This window comes from Amblyomma americanum, chromosome 10 (genome assembly GCF_052857255.1).
Source record: "Amblyomma americanum isolate KBUSLIRL-KWMA chromosome 10, ASM5285725v1, whole genome shotgun sequence".
NCBI lineage: Eukaryota > Metazoa > Arthropoda > Arachnida > Ixodida > Ixodidae > Amblyomma > Amblyomma americanum.
The window spans coordinates 91,516,436-91,533,273 of NC_135506.1; the positions used below are offsets into that span (position 1 = coordinate 91,516,436).

The 16,838-nt window shown below is 44.6% G+C and overlaps 1 protein-coding gene across 1 annotated transcript in view; it reads left to right on the top strand.

The window, feature by feature from the left end:
• LOC144106676 (uncharacterized) overlaps positions 1-16,838 on the top strand; it is a 33,737-nt gene that overhangs the window by 12,164 nt on the left and 4,735 nt on the right. The window contains exons 2-3 of the mRNA XM_077639518.1: positions 12,355-12,591; positions 15,357-15,402. Of these exons, the coding sequence (XP_077495644.1) occupies positions 12,355-12,591; positions 15,357-15,402 (283 nt within the window). The remainder of the gene's footprint in view (positions 1-12,354; positions 12,592-15,356; positions 15,403-16,838) is intronic.

The following is a 16,838-nucleotide window of genomic DNA, read 5'->3' on the forward strand; positions in this document are numbered from 1 at the left end:
TAGTACGTGCAGTATAGATTGGAAATAAAAATATCACCTGTAGCCCGACTGGGAGCTTTGAAAAAATCAAGGCTTTCTTGCTGGACTAGAGCTGGTCGGGAAGGCGCATAATAACCATCACAACACTGGCCGCAACCTCTGTCAGCTTGCGGGCCTCATGCTGGACGAGCTCCCGGAGCCGAAATCTAAAGCAAATAAGAGTGAATGGCAATTTGAAACCACAAAAATACAATGTCCTCTGCGACAAAACAAGCAGCTCGGCAATTTGGTCATGTGTGTCAAGTCTTACAGTGCAAAAAGAAAAAGCTTGAAGAAGCACGGTGATCCTTGTCGCTTTTTGCGAAAACACGACATCTGCGTGTCTCAATCTTGCTTCAACGAGCAGTCGCTTTCTACCACGACCCAAGGACCGCGCGCCCGCAGAGAAACACCCAAATGTAATTTACCAAATGACATGCTCCATGTGCCCAGCCTCATTCATCTGCGAGACAAACAACCTCGATAAGAGAATCGGGCAATACAAGAATGACGTCCGGTCAATGAATTTCGAAGGCAAAACTATCTCTGAGCATTGTGAACGCATCAACCACAGAATCGCCTCCAGAAATTAGCGTCTTAGTTGACTCTGAAGCGCAATCCGGTCAAGGGGAGCCACGTTGAGTCATGGAATATCCGGCTGACAAATGAGACTGAAAAAAGCTCTGGAAAACCTCCGCACCGGGTACATTAATAGGCTTCGCCATGTGTTAACAGAACGAAAGCTAAGGTGCTCCCTCCTGCTAGTGACTCGCATCTCAGCCACCCTTACAGAGACCGAGTTGGCCTGGAAATGTTCGGTTGAAAATGAATTATTGGTTGTGTAAATATTTTTCAACTTTTGTCTCCTTTCAAGATTCTACTCTGACTGTACGACCATTGCGCAAAATCTCTGCTCAAAACATGCTCTGCACCAGCGATGCCACTTCGAGAGAACTTCACGTAAGGCCTACAGCTCACAAATAATATGCAACGTCCGCCGGTCAGCAATGACCCATCGATTTGCTGTCATTAAATAAATGAATTCGAAAAATAGCGAAATTGAAGCGGGCACAAGAGCTCACGACAGCTGTATCTGACCTCAAGCAAAATACCACACCCGGCGAAAAATTTCTTGAATGATATGTGATGTCCTTCGGTGCGCAATGACTGCCCTTAAACAAAATCATGTGGAAAGTCAGCTATAGAATATATGAGTGGAAAAATCACCTACGTGGACTGTTTCATCTGATCTTGTGCAATTTTTTAAACTACTTTTTGATTTCGAAGAGCGCTTTTTTCTGCATAAGAAAGACAGCCAACTGGCATGCTGCTTAACTAATATTTAGTAGTTAAGTTTTTGACTACTACTGTTGAGCTTCGTAATTACTGAGCGACATGTAGCCCACGGTAAGTAACCTCCATATCAGATTTTGAATTTCGAAAATGCTGTTACCCTGGGCGCTCTGGCAAAACAAAATTTGGGTACATCGCGCCAAAATACGTGAGCTTTCGAGAACATACCGTTCAAAACAGCTTCTACAGCCAAGAGTTGTTGGGTAACAGCGCCGAGGGTAACCACTATTTCCAAACATTAAAACTGACCTGGATATTACTTACGGTTGGTTAGCGCCGCTCAATAATTAAGGCACGTAACGATAATATCGCAAAAAGTTAATTATTCTGTAGTTGTCAACCAACCACCTATTTAGCACATCTTAGCTGTGTTGCGATGTGCTACATGAGCTATGCTGTAAAAAGCGCTCTTGTGGCTAATGAACGTATTTTAAAAAATTGCTGAAATTGTTACGACAGCTAACCGATAACGGCATGTATTCTGCAGATTGCGTGTCAGGAGTTAACACAAGTGAGAAGGAATAGCTGGAAAAAATTCAATAAAAAATAAAGAAATGTACTCACGTATCAACCAGGTGGCCCCAGATAGATGGCGATGCCAATGAAAAAATATCAACTGCAGAAAAAAACCCGGGTCCATAGGGCTGCGTGCTCCGTCAGTCAACCTAAGTAGAGTTTGTAGTGGTAGCGCGGCAAGCCTTTAGAAACAGGCAGAGGGTGGACAGAAGACAAAAGCATTAAAAAGCGCTCAAGATCAAGAGTAAAGAATTTCGTACTTGGAGACAATGGCTGAAAGGGGCGACATCACACGCAGAGGGCAATAATGCCACGATCAATGTCGACAAGCCATGAAAATCGCTGGGAGATTAATGACTAAGGTATGCGGGGATGTATGCAATTTCGGCGGCCAATCGCACCAGGTAAGACAGTGTTGAGCAACATATTTACTTATTTATTTATTTACAGATACCTTACAGGGCTCCGGAGAGGCATTGTGTAAGGGTGTCAAATACAGAAGTTTGTGCAAAATAGGTTAGAAATATTAAAAAAAACAGTAAAGAACAGCAAAACCCCCAAAAACAGGTGAGCTCAGATGCGATATCGCAATTCACAAAACGAGATAAAAGTAAAAAACAACTATGCGTCATGTAACAAAAATAAGGGAAATACACAAAAAGTTATACAAAAGCAAAAGACTACGTCAGGCATACATGAGGAAAGCTGCGCATCAACAGAATGAAGGAGGTAATAGTCTCAAGCAGCTGGAAACTAAGTTATATGCATCGTGAGTATATAAATGACGTGCTAAGCATTATCAATGAATTGCTTGAACAGATGTTTACGAAAGGTCTTATGATTGCCCTGTAGGGCGATGCAGTCCGGAAGATCGTTCCAGAGGGGGATGGCACGCGGGAGCGATGAGAAGTTAAAAGCATGTGTGTTGCCATAAATGCGGGCATAGCTGTAGTTATTATGTAATCTATGTGATAAGTAGGAGGGACATTTGTAGATGTTCTGGTGGTGAATCCGTGGCATGGACGTATTTGTGAAAGATAGATAAAAGGGCAATGTCACGACAAATTTGCAACGTGTGGAGCGAAATTTCGATCTTTAGTTGGGATACACTGGAATAATAATTGTAATTTGGCGAAATGAAACGGCAAGCCCTATTCTGGACAGCTTTCAACTTCTCTATTAGATATTTCTGATGAGGCGACCAGGTTGATGAAGCGGACTCTAGCTGCGGTCTGACAAAACTAATGAAGGCTTGTTTATTCACATGAGGAGTAGCGCATTTCAGGTTACGGGGAAGGAAACCTTGTGACCGGGAAGCATTAGCGAAAAAGGTGTTTATGTGTTCAGCCCAAGAAAGGTTTGGTGAAAGATGGACGCCTAGATACTTATACTCCGTAGTCTGAGCCAATGTATCGTCATTAATGTGGTAGGGAAAATACTAATTGACTGATTTTCGGCTCAAAGAAATTATCTTGCACTTTAAAATGTTTAAGGTCATTAGCCACGTTTTACACCAGTCGTCAATGCGATCGAGGTTACTTTGAAGTGCAAGGTGGTCGTTAGTACTTTTTGTTGGTCGATAAATAATGCAGTCATCAGCAAATATGCGTATCTAAGATGAGATGCTTACTGGCAGGTCAATAATGTAAATTAAGAAGAGCAATGGAGAAAGGACGCTTCCTTGCGGCACGCCCGATGTAACGTCGGAGAGAGGAGAGGAATAATTGTTAACAACGATGAACTGCTGGCGATTAGAAAGAAAATTACAGACCCATGACAGAGCTAAAGAATATAAATTGAAAGCAGAAAGTTTAGATATTAGTCGGCAATGTGCTACCCGATCAAATGCTTTGGCAAAGCCCAAAAAGTTGCAATCAGTGTGTAAGTTCGTGTTGATGCTGAAGTGTAGGTCGGTTATAAACTCAAATAACAGCGTGTCACAGGAAAAGCATTTTTTAAAACCATGCAGCTTAGTGAAAAAAAAAATGGTTACATTCCAGGCGATTGTAGATGTGCGATGCGAAAATGTGTTCAAGCTTCTTGCAACAGATAGAGGTAAGTGAGATGGGCCCGTAGTGTTTGGGCGATTGTTTGTTGCCACTTTTGAAAACCGGCACAACCGTTCCTATTTTCCAATCGGACGGGAGCTCACCTGTAGATATTGGCTGCTTAAAGATATGGAGTAATATGATGCTGGAGACAGAAATGGTATTTTTTAGTATTTTTGAATTAATTTCATCAACACCAGAGGACGAGGCTTCTTAAAGGTTATTTATCAGGTGTACTATGCCATCGAGTGTAATGTCAACTGGTGCCATGTAGGGTAGCCAAAATCTGGTACATACGGAATGTTAGAATTATCTTTTTCGGTGAAAACAGATGCGAAAAACGAGTTAAATGCTTTAGGAAAGTCAGAATTGGAATAGGTGGTGTTGTTAACGTCATATATTGCAATATCATTACTGACGCTATTCTGACGTATTGTTTTTCACAACTGGCTTGGATTATTCTCAAGTAGCGCAGGAAAGTCCTGTGAAAAATATTGACTTTTTGCATCACAAAGGGCGGAAAAATATAGGTTTAGGTAGGTTTTATATTTAACCCACGCGGATGGCGTAAATTCATGCTTTCATTTTTGTACAATCGTTTTTTTCTTATTTCTCATGCGGTGATGCTTGGTTTGGTTTGTGGGGGTTTAACGTCCCAATGCGACTCAGGCTATGAGAGACGCCATAGTGAAGGGCTCCGGAAATTTCGACCACCTGGGGTTCTTTAACGTGCACTACACATCGCACAGTACACGGGCCTCTAGAATTTCGCCTCTATCGAAATTCGACCGCCATGGCCGGGATCGAACCCGCATCTTTCGGGCCAGCAGCCGAGCGCCATAGTCACTCAGCCACCGCGGCGGCTCATGCGATGATGCCTTCTTGTAAACCAGGGATTAGATTTGTCATTTGATAGCGTGATAAGTGGAACATGTTTGCCTACAAGTTCTGCGAGCTTGTCTTTAAAAACAATCCAGTTATCTTCTACTGACCTGTCTTGAAAAGGGGGCATCAAGATATTATCACAAAACATTTGAAGTTCATTATTTATTCTATTGTAATCTCCTCTGTTATAGTCGCGAATCTTTTTCCTCGTGATGCCAGTGAACGGAAGTGGAATGCTAATTGTCGGTTGAAGTAAATTATGGTCACTCAAACCGTCTAAGTAATTTATGCCACACACTGTGTCAGGGGCTGATGTAAAGATGAGGTCTAATGTATTGGGACCACGGGTGGGTTGGGTAACTAGTTGAAATAGGTTGAAATCTAAAGTCAAATTTATGAAGCTTGTTGAAGGAGTACAAGGGGATGAGAGCTTTGCCCAGTCGATCTGTGGAAAATTAAAATCTCCGAGTAGATAAGTTACATCAGCCTGGAACAGCTCAAATGCCCTCGTAACGCTTACACGTAGTTTATCTGAGAATGAGTCATCGGAGTTCGGCGCGCGGTAACAGTTTCCAATCAAAAGTTTGACGAAGGAAATAATGCAAGCTGACCAAATAATCTCGATATCGGAATCGGTATTGATAGCAAATGATGCGAGCGATTTTTTTATACCTACGAGTACGCCCCTGCCTCGCTTATGAATGCGATCACGCCTGTATATATTATGAGTTGGAGCCAGAAAGAAGCTCGCTGTCTTTGATATCGGGATGTAGCCATCTTTCAGTGAAAGCTATCATATCGGAGTAACCGCCTTCGAGAAAAGATGAGGCATGAGCGCTCTTGGATAAGATACTTCGGATATTAGTAAATTATACTAATAATGGGGAAGGTATGACAGGGTTGGTTTTTTTGTGGATATGCCTACTATTGCCTCGTATGAGATACTGATCTAACTGCACGGCAGCATCAGTAGCGACATTGTAGATGTACGTCTTTGAGACCATGCGCAGTTTATCAACTGATAACTAATACTTCAACTTATGCTGCTTTGCGAACTCGGTCAGCTTTGCGCTTGCCTTGCGCATTGTAAGCGAAAAATCCTTACGGAGTGCAAAATCTGTTTCCTTAAGTTGATGCCCTGATGACAGGACAAGTGCTTTGTCCTTGAAAACGGTCATCTTTGCAATTATTGGCCTCCGCTTCTCAGCGTTATATTTCCCCAGTCGGTGAACTTGCTCGAGCTGATGGCTGGTAGCGGTAACTTCTAACTTTTCCGCGCAAAATTTTATTATTTTCTCCTAGGAAATTTCCCAGTCTTCATCTGATTCATCTTCTATTCCGAAGGGTAGAAGGTTTGAATGCGGCATTCTATTTGCCGCATCGTCACACCTTGACGCAATGGCTGTCAGCTGATTCGAGACGCACACTATGTCGGCAATTTTTTCTTCATCTGTTGTACTACGTGATACGATGGCTGCTTCTAACGTCGCTACCTTAGCACTAAGTAGCCGAATTTCGTTTTCACTTTCTACCTGTTTTTCTTTGGCAGTTTTATCTCCTTAGGTAGGAAAGCACAACCGTCTTAAAGTTTACGGATCGTTTCAAGGGCCTCGGCAAATGTGTCAGCTTCGCTTTGAGACATGGGACCAGGATTGGATTCAACATCACCAGAGAGCATTAGCAAGATTTTGCACAAGCCGGAAAAAAGACACTAAAAAACGCGAACATTCGCTTTAACTTTCTTCAAGAGCAGGTGGGCACGACACCGCCAAAAGACAGCAATTGTTGCTCTTAACACAAGTCGCGTTGTTGAAGTAACTAACTTGCAACATCAAGTAGCGTGAGTGCATAATCCCAGGTGTGATGTCGTGCCCGAAGTGTGCGCTTGCTGGGTGGTTCTTATACTGCGCGCCAACCGCCTCGAACGCTGGTGTTGTAGATCCGAGTTGCCAGACGAAAGAGTAGGATTCTTCCTGAAGTGGCGGGTTTCGACTAGAATTTGGCGAGGTCAGTAGCAGGTACGAAGACGGGAGGTGGCCTGGGTGAAGGAGCCAGGAACAGACCGTCCAGGTGAGAGTGGCCTGCAACATCAAGCAGCGTGAGTGCATAATCCCAGGTGCGATGTCGTGCGATGTCGTGACAAGATATGCACACTTCTTTAAGCAATCGTTACTGGTGGGACAAGATTGACCAATGCATCAAAGATGAGTGCTACACTGGCTACCCATCGCAACCGGTAACGCGATATTGGGCAGCCAAGCCCCATTTGTATAAATAGTTGGGAGGCCATCCCAATTTCAAGGCCAATATTGACCAACCTCTACCAAGATATGTATGATGTTCAGTGCCCATCAAAATTGGTACGACAGCGTCGACCAACGTACGCCATGATGTACGCCACTCTGGTAGCCATCGCAACGGCCCGGTTAACATTCACCAAAAAATGTTAGGTTGTAAACGAGGTTGGCGGCCCAACACTTATGGCTGGCCGTCGTTCATCGTTATTTACCAGTGTATGCCAATGTTTGGGTAATATAGAGCATAGCCAGGTCATTAATGGACGTAGTTTCGAATCACATCGGCATTATTGTTCACGAATTGTCATAAACGGGCCAGCGTAGGACCACGGATCGCCAACACGTTTACAATATCGGGCCGATGACATGTGCGGCATGGACTATGTTGATGGCATACGTGTTTCACAGCCCGTACTCTGAGGTTGGTTTGGTTTGGTTTAGGGGGGTTTAACGTACGAAAGTGACTCAGGCTATGATGGACGCCGTAGTGAAGAGCTCCAAAAATTTCGACCACCTGGGGTTTGTTTTACGTGCACTGACATCGCACAGCACACGGGCCTCTAAAATTTCGCCTCCATTGAAATTCGACCGCGCAGCCGGGATCGAACCCGCGTCTTTCGGGCCGGCAGCCGAGCGCCATAACCACTCAGCCACCGCAGGGGCCGTACTTGGAGGTCGCCGACTTCGTGGCAGGTTCTAGGTTTTGGGGTTTACTTTATCGAAATTATTTCCTTTGCAGTGGTAGGTTGCAGAATTATAGTCATGCTTCAAATTCTTCATGTTCTCTAAGTTTGCGGGGAAGCTGCTGGTCGTGGCAGTCTTATTAACGACAGTGTTAAACACATCAGTTAATTTGTTCCCAGACAATTCTTGGCCAGACTCTAGCTTCCAGGGTGTGGCGTGGAAATTGCGCCCTGCAGGAATGTGTTCCGTTGAGACTATAGTAAATCATTTCTGACATGGTCAACGTTCCCAAATGAAAATAATACTCGTTCCGTGCGTGTCTTACTTTTTGAGTCAAAGTAATTTTGTGTTTGAAAATCGCCAAGTCATCAGGCGCTCATGACCTAAAAAATCTGTGATTCAGCTGGTCTTTTAATTTCATTCTTGGCTTATGTCTGTTGTAACTCAAAACATTCGTATTTTGCGAATACTTTGACGCACACTTCAAAAGAATGACATCTTAGTCGAAATCAAGAGGAAGAAATGGACTTGGGCTGGGCATGCGATGCAAAGGCAAGACAATCGCTGGTCCTCAAGGGGAACGGAGTGGATTCCAAGAGAAGGCAAGCGTAGCAGGGGGCGGCAGAAGGTTAGGTGGGCGGATGAAATTAAGAAGTTCACAGACATAAGTTCGGCGCAGGTGGCAAAAGACCGGGTTAATTGGAGGACATGGGAGAGGCCTTTGAACTGCAGTGGGTGTAGCAAGGCTGATGATGATGATGATGATGATGATGACCATGGTGTGTGTTGGCTGTCAGCACGCCGTGGCTTCGGCTTTGGTCAGTGTGGGGGTGGGATGTTCTTGCTTGCGCACGGTAGTGTTATGTTATGTGGGTGTAGATGTAGAGACCCCCCACGCTGTTGACATCTTCTTTCTTGGTGGTGGCAGAGTCCTTCAGTGGTGATCATAGGGTAGATTTGGTAGTCTCCGGGGATGTAGTCTGCTTTGCGACCTACTGAGGAGGGCCCGTTCGGTAGTATCGCCATCTCTAACAGTGCCTGGAAGGTTACTGCTCGAGCGAGCGCGTCAGCGCTCTCGTTGCTAGGGTGGAAGCCATGGTCCAGGGTCCAGGTGAGACGGACTTATAGGAAGGCGTCGGGGTGGCATAGGGAAGTCATGCGAGCCGCCGGGCCGGATAATGTGTCGATCGCCAAATGCCAGCATAACGTTTGCGAGTCGGTGAGGACCTTGTAGGTTGATGAGGGCGCCGGGTGCTCGTGAGGAGCTTCTTCCGGCCATACGTGAGTGCGTGTGGCTGATGCGTGCGAAGGCACGCACTGTGGCTTCCTATTCAGCTGTCCCTCTCGAGATCGTGTCCCAAATGGAGCCCGTGAGAGTGGTTGTTCCGGTGACATCTGTGACGGCTAGTTTTTTTTTTTCAAGCGATGTGTATTGCCTCAGGGCATAAAGGTTATGAAATGAGAGATGAGTAACATGTTTACATAAATGAAAAAGGTGGGCTGATCTAAAGAAATCAAGTAGTGAACGATGATATGGACCCTGTGTCCAGGCAATATAGGAATCCGGATTGTCCGGTGAGAGACCCACCGCCGCCAGGTGCCGAGTTCTCGTCGGCTGCAGCGCCGGGCAAACCCACAACAGGTGGTGGATATCCGTCACACAGTATCTGATCTTGCAGACTGGACACCCGGGGCGGGGTCATAAATCTTTGAAATGCGGCCACTTGCGTGTCACAGCTGGAGTTAGGGCAACCCCGACCCGTATCCTCCGAAGCGCAACTTCCTCTGTACGGATAAGACCATGGGCGAGGGTTACCGCACACGGAGGAATTAGAGCCGTATGCGGCGCCGGAGGTGTTCCTTTCTTGTTAAAAGGAGGGTAGTGTCATCCAGAGTGAGGACTCGAGACAAAGACGAGGTTGATGTTGGGTTGATGTCGCCTTCCGGTTGATGTAGACGAGAGTTGATGTAGCCTTCAGCGTTGACGTAGACGGCGAGTCAGTAGTTGCCGTACTGGCGCTGAAGTGTCCCGAGTCATGCCCGCCTGCGTCCCGTGTGTAGCTCAGGGTGCAAGTTTTCGGCGCAACCTGGATTTGGGTCGGAGCTCCGGGGCTAGGGCGCGCGGCATTGGGGAAGAGGGGAGGGATGTCTTGTTCGCGATGTCAAACTGTAGAGTAGTGCGTGGTTTGTTCGCTTGTAGAGGAGGCTGATGAACTTGCCCGTCTTGTGGGAAAAGATGAGCTCCTTCGCCATGTTAGGTAGTTCAGCGGTCACCCGGTGATGCTACGCAGGGGATGGGTGATCGTATGGGAGCTTGCTGAGACGGTCGGGTTCGGTGGGGAGCAGTGGACGGAATGGTTCGTGCTAGGTTAGGAGGCCTATTAGGAGTGTCGGGGCGATTCTCACGATGTCCCGTTCTTTTAGGCCGCCACGCCTATTGGACACGAGGTAGACGACTAGCGCGCATAGCTTTCTGAACTGTACCGGTTGAGTCACTGCCCTTTGTCCTAGAGTTGAAGGCTGCACACTGACCGTCGACCCGCGTTACGGGCGTGCGTTCAAGCTAAAGCTCGATGTCGTGGAAGGAGGGGGTGGGGTGCGCTGCCCTACGGCCGTTGCGCCTGGACCACGAGTATAGTCCTAAATTATTGACTGCGCAGGTGAAAGCGCAGGCGACGTACCGCTGGATCACGTGTACGGCATGGGGTGAAAAGTCGTGCATCTTTTGGTTCCTGATCGTCTCTCAACAGTCGAAGCGAATCTTGAGCGCCAACGCATGCAAGGCATTGCACCCTGTCTAAAGAGTACAGCCGCAGCGAACGACTGTAGCCGCATGCACAGCAACACAGACCATACAAATTGTGCTCGATGACTTTTCTGACGTATTTCCAGGCATTGGGAAATTGCCTAGGGAGAGCCCCATATAAATGAATGAAGGAGCAACTCCTACACGTACGGTGTCGGCTCAAAGCTGAGTGCCTTGAGGAATAGAGACCAAGATGGGTCGCGGCAGTCAGAGCTTGGAAACGGCGGTGAACGCAGCGACTACGCCATCCTTGGCGCACGTTTTGGTGAATAGGTCGCGGAGGTTGTGTGATCACGTTCAAAAGCGGGTACTAATGGCACGCGCACTCTTTGTATAGCTTCTTGAGAAGCACATCTTATAGTAATGGGTGACTTGAAATTTTAACATTCTTAACTACAAAACGCAGTTTAGAAGCAAATATCATGCCTATATTTGCAGAAGTGCAAGAAAAAGGATATGTATAAGCGCCCGTGATAAGACTGAACAGGATATCCGCCGATAGCCTATCAGGACACCTGAAACAGGGACATCGCATGTCATCCCTTGGAAGTCGTACTTGGCATAAGGATATGCGGCTATGACTGGGATATCCCCGGGACTTGCGTTTTCCCTGGGGTACCACTTCCGTTTGCTTTTGGCAACACAATGCGGTGTGATAAGGGGGTTGGTGTCGCCCCGCATAGGGGACACGTGTCCTTATATATAGACGGGTGGATTTAATTAGTATGTTAAGGTTAGGGCAGGTGTTTATCTGCGGTTGTCACCGGACCAGCGACTGGTCGCTGTTTAAGCTTTTGTGTGGAGGAGGGTAGGGTCTCCTTGCGATCCTGTAGTGCTCTTATATGTCCCGTAGGTTCGAGGGACGGTCCCTGTAAACTCCTGCGTCCATCTTCTCATGCCGCTGCTTCACTGCACTGCTTGGCGCACTGCGCTCGCCACTGTGAATCCTTGGACGGCATGCAATCCTTGCATAGCCTGGACATGCCTGGCAAGAACTATGCTGGCCTTGTTACTTTATATGCTACCAACTCGAGCAGAGTACCGCGCTGCTCCGCCAATACTGCTCTCCAAAGCATCCAAGCCATGAGAGAAAGAGCAGGCACTCTTGTATAAAGGAGCAATGCTTGGTGCTGCGAGTAGGGCCTGTACCCGCTAGTTTTGGTCACTGTACCCGCTAATATTGGTTACTGCAGGGCAAATGCCCTGCAGTCGGTGCAGTCAGGCTGATCATGATGATGATGACTTCCTCGCGAAACCGGTCAAGCGTATTCTCTGTTATGATCAGATAGTATATTTCCTCATTATTCTTTGCCTCAAAAAGGGAGTGAAAGAAGGATGAGAGGAAGATGGAAGGTGTCGGAACAATTGAGACCACCCTGCCTTGACGTCGCGAGTAATACTTTCTTCTTTCGCATTTGACATGAGTAAAAACGTGGGCACCGAGGCCCGGGCATTGACTCCAGATCTGCGAGCACAGCATCTCCGCACCCTTACCATGAAGGTGCTGCGGCGAGTGCCAATAGATTGCTAGCTTGTGCTAGGGCATGCTTCGAACCGACCCAGGGAACTTATGAATGCAGGGAGATAGTTTGAATGTGCTCCCTAGCAATAAAAGAGAAGCGCCTTTATAAATGTTTGTATATGGTGTGTATAAGATTTAAAAAAAAATATCTCTCGGAGTGGTTCTTTTCGAGCATAAAGTATTATAAAATATACAATAACCTTTTATTTTTTCATGCTGTTACAGATGCTGGAAGCAGTTCACAGCGGACCCATTCGCCTAGATTTGATGCCTACCTAACCCGTCACGTTCGCGCGTTCTTACCAGACGCTACAGACGAAAATATTGAGAGGCTGGTTGCCTTCATTAAAGAAAATATCTACTCTGGAAAAAGAGGTATAGATGACATAAATGAAGAATGGCTTTCAATCATGGTTGGCGATGAAGCAACGCAGCTCATTAAGAAGTTCGTTGAAGAAGTTGGTAAGTTACGAGGATAGCTGCCCTGTGGCGGCAGTAGTGGAAATAAATACCGCGCATTCTTGCCACGTCATCCGACAGTATACTTAAGATGCACGCTAAAAAACAAAACGATCATGGAGGGACCATAAGACAGCTCACGAGCTTTGAAGCAAAGGCTATGTATCATCACGAGCTATGTTGAGAGGCTCATGAAAGATTACTTCGTTTCTAAACAGACGCCAAATCATTATTAAAGATCCCTAAAGAAACGCGTCAAAAAGTTCACCTTTATTTGTCAAGGAGTAACACGATCTTTTGGCCTTTGCGTTACGTGCTGGCTTCGCAATGGAAGGCCCTTGGATGATTTGCACGCACCTTCGGAAGAAATTTTATGATTTTTTTTCCGTAGATGTCACTATCTTATAGCCTACGGCTGACGTCTCGCGAGAGCATGATGATGTCACTGAGGAGTTTTGTGGCGTGGATGGCGACAGACGGAGGCTTTGGTGCTGATGGGGCATACAGTGTAGCTCATTTATCGAATGATCGCTTTTTAGGAATGACGGCGATCCAACGATAAAAATTTTCATTAGTGCAAAGGCACTGCATTTTTAGGAACGACGGCGATCCCACGATAAAAATTTTCATTAGTGCAAAGGCACTGCATTTGATGTATATAACGAAGAACAATGGCAACACGGTTTGGTTAGATTGAACGAGCAGCTGAGGAAAATTCGCCCCCACATTCTAAAAACGCGTTCTCTCAAAGCGCAGTTCGGAAAGCGTCTCTTGTCTCCGTGATCCCTCTCTCTTTTGCAAAAATCGTGATGACGAGAAAAAATGCAATAAATTAATAAATTAGGCATAATTAAGACCGTTCTTAACCGCCGTACATGGTCAGTCAGTGCATTCTTCTGTGCGCGCTAAGCAAAGCATCTAAAGTGGAAGCAGGAACGAATCGGCTGCCTGACAGGGACCGCGTTGAAAAAAAAATGTACGGCACGCAGCTGGTAAAGAAGCAATGGGAGCGACATGCAAAAGTGTTATGCTTGTATCCAGGGAAACACTGCTTGCCGAAACAAAAGAACTATAGCGCAACCAAGACGAACACAACAAAGGACCACACAGGACAAGTGCTAAACTCCATCTAACTTCAACAAACTTGATAAAATCCTGTGTGGTCCTTTCTTGTGTCCCTCTTGCTTGCGAAATAGTTATTTTGTTTCAACATGCTCCGTCTAGCCCAGCAAAAAGCTCTTCTTAACTGCTGGCCGACCCGGTCACATGGCGTCCGTTGCCTTCCAAATCGCCCCTCTACTTTTTTCGCTGCAGCACTGCGCAGGCAGTAGACACGTTCTGAGCGCACATGCGCTTTGTTAGCTTTGCCGCTCATTTATTAAATCTTGTCGACGAACGGAGAAGAGGATGCTTAACTACCATCCGGTGCCGCTGAAATACTAATCGCGATATTAAATATATCGTCAATAAGGTATCAGCAAGGAGTGCAGGACCCCGCTGGATGGCTTGGAAACAGCCGTTATAAATTCGGTTCACGTCCACAACGAATATTTTATGAAAAAACGCCACGTTTGTTTTACTTTGTATATTTAGAAGCAAAATGCGAAGTCCTGTTACACGCACTTTGAATACAACTAACTCAATTCATGTAACCATCGGCTTCGTTACAAGTGGGCGCGACAGTATAATGCGTTCACATCAAAACCACTGAAAGCGCCTTGTTTCTATGGAGTTAAAAATTTTCACTTTGATATATATATATATATATATATATATATATATATATATATATATATATATATATATATATATATATATATATATATATATATATATATATATATATATATATATATATATATATATATGACCGTTAAAAGCCCGAACAAAAGCATTTTCGTGCAGGACTAACGCATTTAAACATTCCTTTTTTCCGCTCACTATTTGCGATTGGAATGCGTTATCCACCGACACGGTTGACTGTGCACTTGCGCCTGAATTCCTCTGTGCACTTGCGCCTGAATCCTGAATGACATGTTCCTCCTCCACAAAAATGACATTTATGTTGTAAATAGTATCTTGTGTTTTGTTTTGTTCTGATTTATTATTAAGGATCATGTATCTTGTTTGCTGATTTTGATGTTTTTGAGTTTGTTGATTTGTGTTTCCACTCCTGCCTAAGGCCTGAAATAAGGCTGGCAGTACCTGTAAAATAAAAAAATTCAGCATTCGCTAGAGGACTGCATTGCTTAATTGAAATGAAACTTTTTCCAACAAAGAAAACGAAGTATTGTATTATTTTTTCTCTAATCTTCGCGGTCTCATTTGGTAATTCCTCAATTCTGAAGAAAAATTCTGAAATAAAAACAAAAACAACATACCAGTGTGACGTTCATTGTAATGTATAATGCTCCTTTTGTTTTCGAGAGCATGCAGTGTTTCGCATCGCCACAATTTCCAGTAATGTTAAAATGTTTATGTATGAAGAAAATCATAAACATCTAAACATGGTACGAGCGCTTCAATAAAATACTAAAAGTTTATAAACACTGCAGATTCTTCGGAATGCCATGTGACTTCTTTGGGTTTAACGAATGAGCATATATGGCGATTGGTACTTCATACATGCCTGAGAAAATATATTTCTTGGAAAAAATGGTCTGATATATACTGAAACTTTTTCAAAATATTCGCCTTTTAGTGTAGAACATCGCTTACACGTGTTTAGCACATGAAATTGCAAGTTTTGATTTCTTTCGTTTCTCTAGCTCAAGGAAGCATAGCTGAGGCGACAGGCTACCAAGAAAATGCACGGTAAGGACACCACTATAGATTTTAGAATTTTCGATCCTTATGGCAAAGTTCTAAAACCACACTGTCAGACCTATTTCGCAGCAGTCTCATGCACAAAACAGCCTTTGGTAAAGAGGCCATCATACATAAGCTTAGTAATCCTGGCAACTGAATTCCACACTTTAAAATTGATAGTCAATTAAAGAGCGGTCTACTCAGTTTTATCGACCATGTTTTCTTCGAAGCAACAAATGGCTCGACCCTCTATATTGCCCCATGCGAATAATTGGTTGAAAGGAATTACTGCTGGGCAAAGAAACGGTTGACAAAAATTATAAAGAAGATTTTTATTACATAGAACATTATTAATTATTGTCCAGCCTTTGCAAATTCACGATATTACACACGCGACTACATTACTCTAAGGAAGCTGACAGTGAGAACATGCAGCGGCAATGTTGAGCGTGTTTTTATCTGAGAAGCTATGTGCTTTCTGCAAATACAATAAAAGGCATGAAAATGGTTGTAAAACATCTTCTTTCAAATAGATCTATGATATTGATAATAGATGCCAGCAATAGTATTACAACTATTTCACTAATGCTGAAAATCTGGGTAAATGTTTAAATACAGGATAAATAGCTCAAAACGAAAAAAAGTTAAATATGGGCCTTCAAGCGACAACGCGCCTGGGTTCGGCACTTACTCGTATTCACTGACTGTAGCATTCCGACTACTCGCGACTACATGATAAGCAGATCAGTTGTCGTGAAGCATGCCAGCACCACCAGCTCTGGCTTACATTTTTTGCCAAGTTCAAGACAACATTCTCCCACAACTCCTTATTCTTCTCTTGTTATGGTCTATAGAAAGATAGATATTTAATAGAAAGCTTTTTATCCTCGCTTCTGTTGAAATGTACGCGATTTATGAAAGCATTCGCAATAACGACCATGGTAAGGAAACAACTAAAGGAACAAGCCTCCGAAATTTCAGCATGCAATTTCCTGAAAAAGCACTTACTCTCTGAAATTCTTTAGCTAAGAAAAGCAGTGCATGATAGGCTTTCTTTTCATTTTGCGGGCATCTGCCTTGTTCTACTGCCGATCACCTAAAGATATACTCTTGCCTGATATGTTTGATTATATTACCATCAGTAGTGTTTAGTAGTTTTGTTACCTCTCAAAAGTTTCCGGCACGCTTCGCAAGCATCAGTTAATGGTCAAGCAGACAGTTTAAAGAGAGTACTATTCAAATAAAGCAGGCGTAAGCGAAATTTTCATCACTGATCAAGCCGTAATGGGAAGCTCAGTGGCTACAATATTCATGAAGAACAAGGCAATCTCACTAGGGCCCGATGGACGCTGCAAAAATTAGTTGATTGTCAAAAAAGGTTAAAGACCATACCATCCAACTGATGTTGATACACGTGAAGATTTCTCATATCTGTTAGAGGC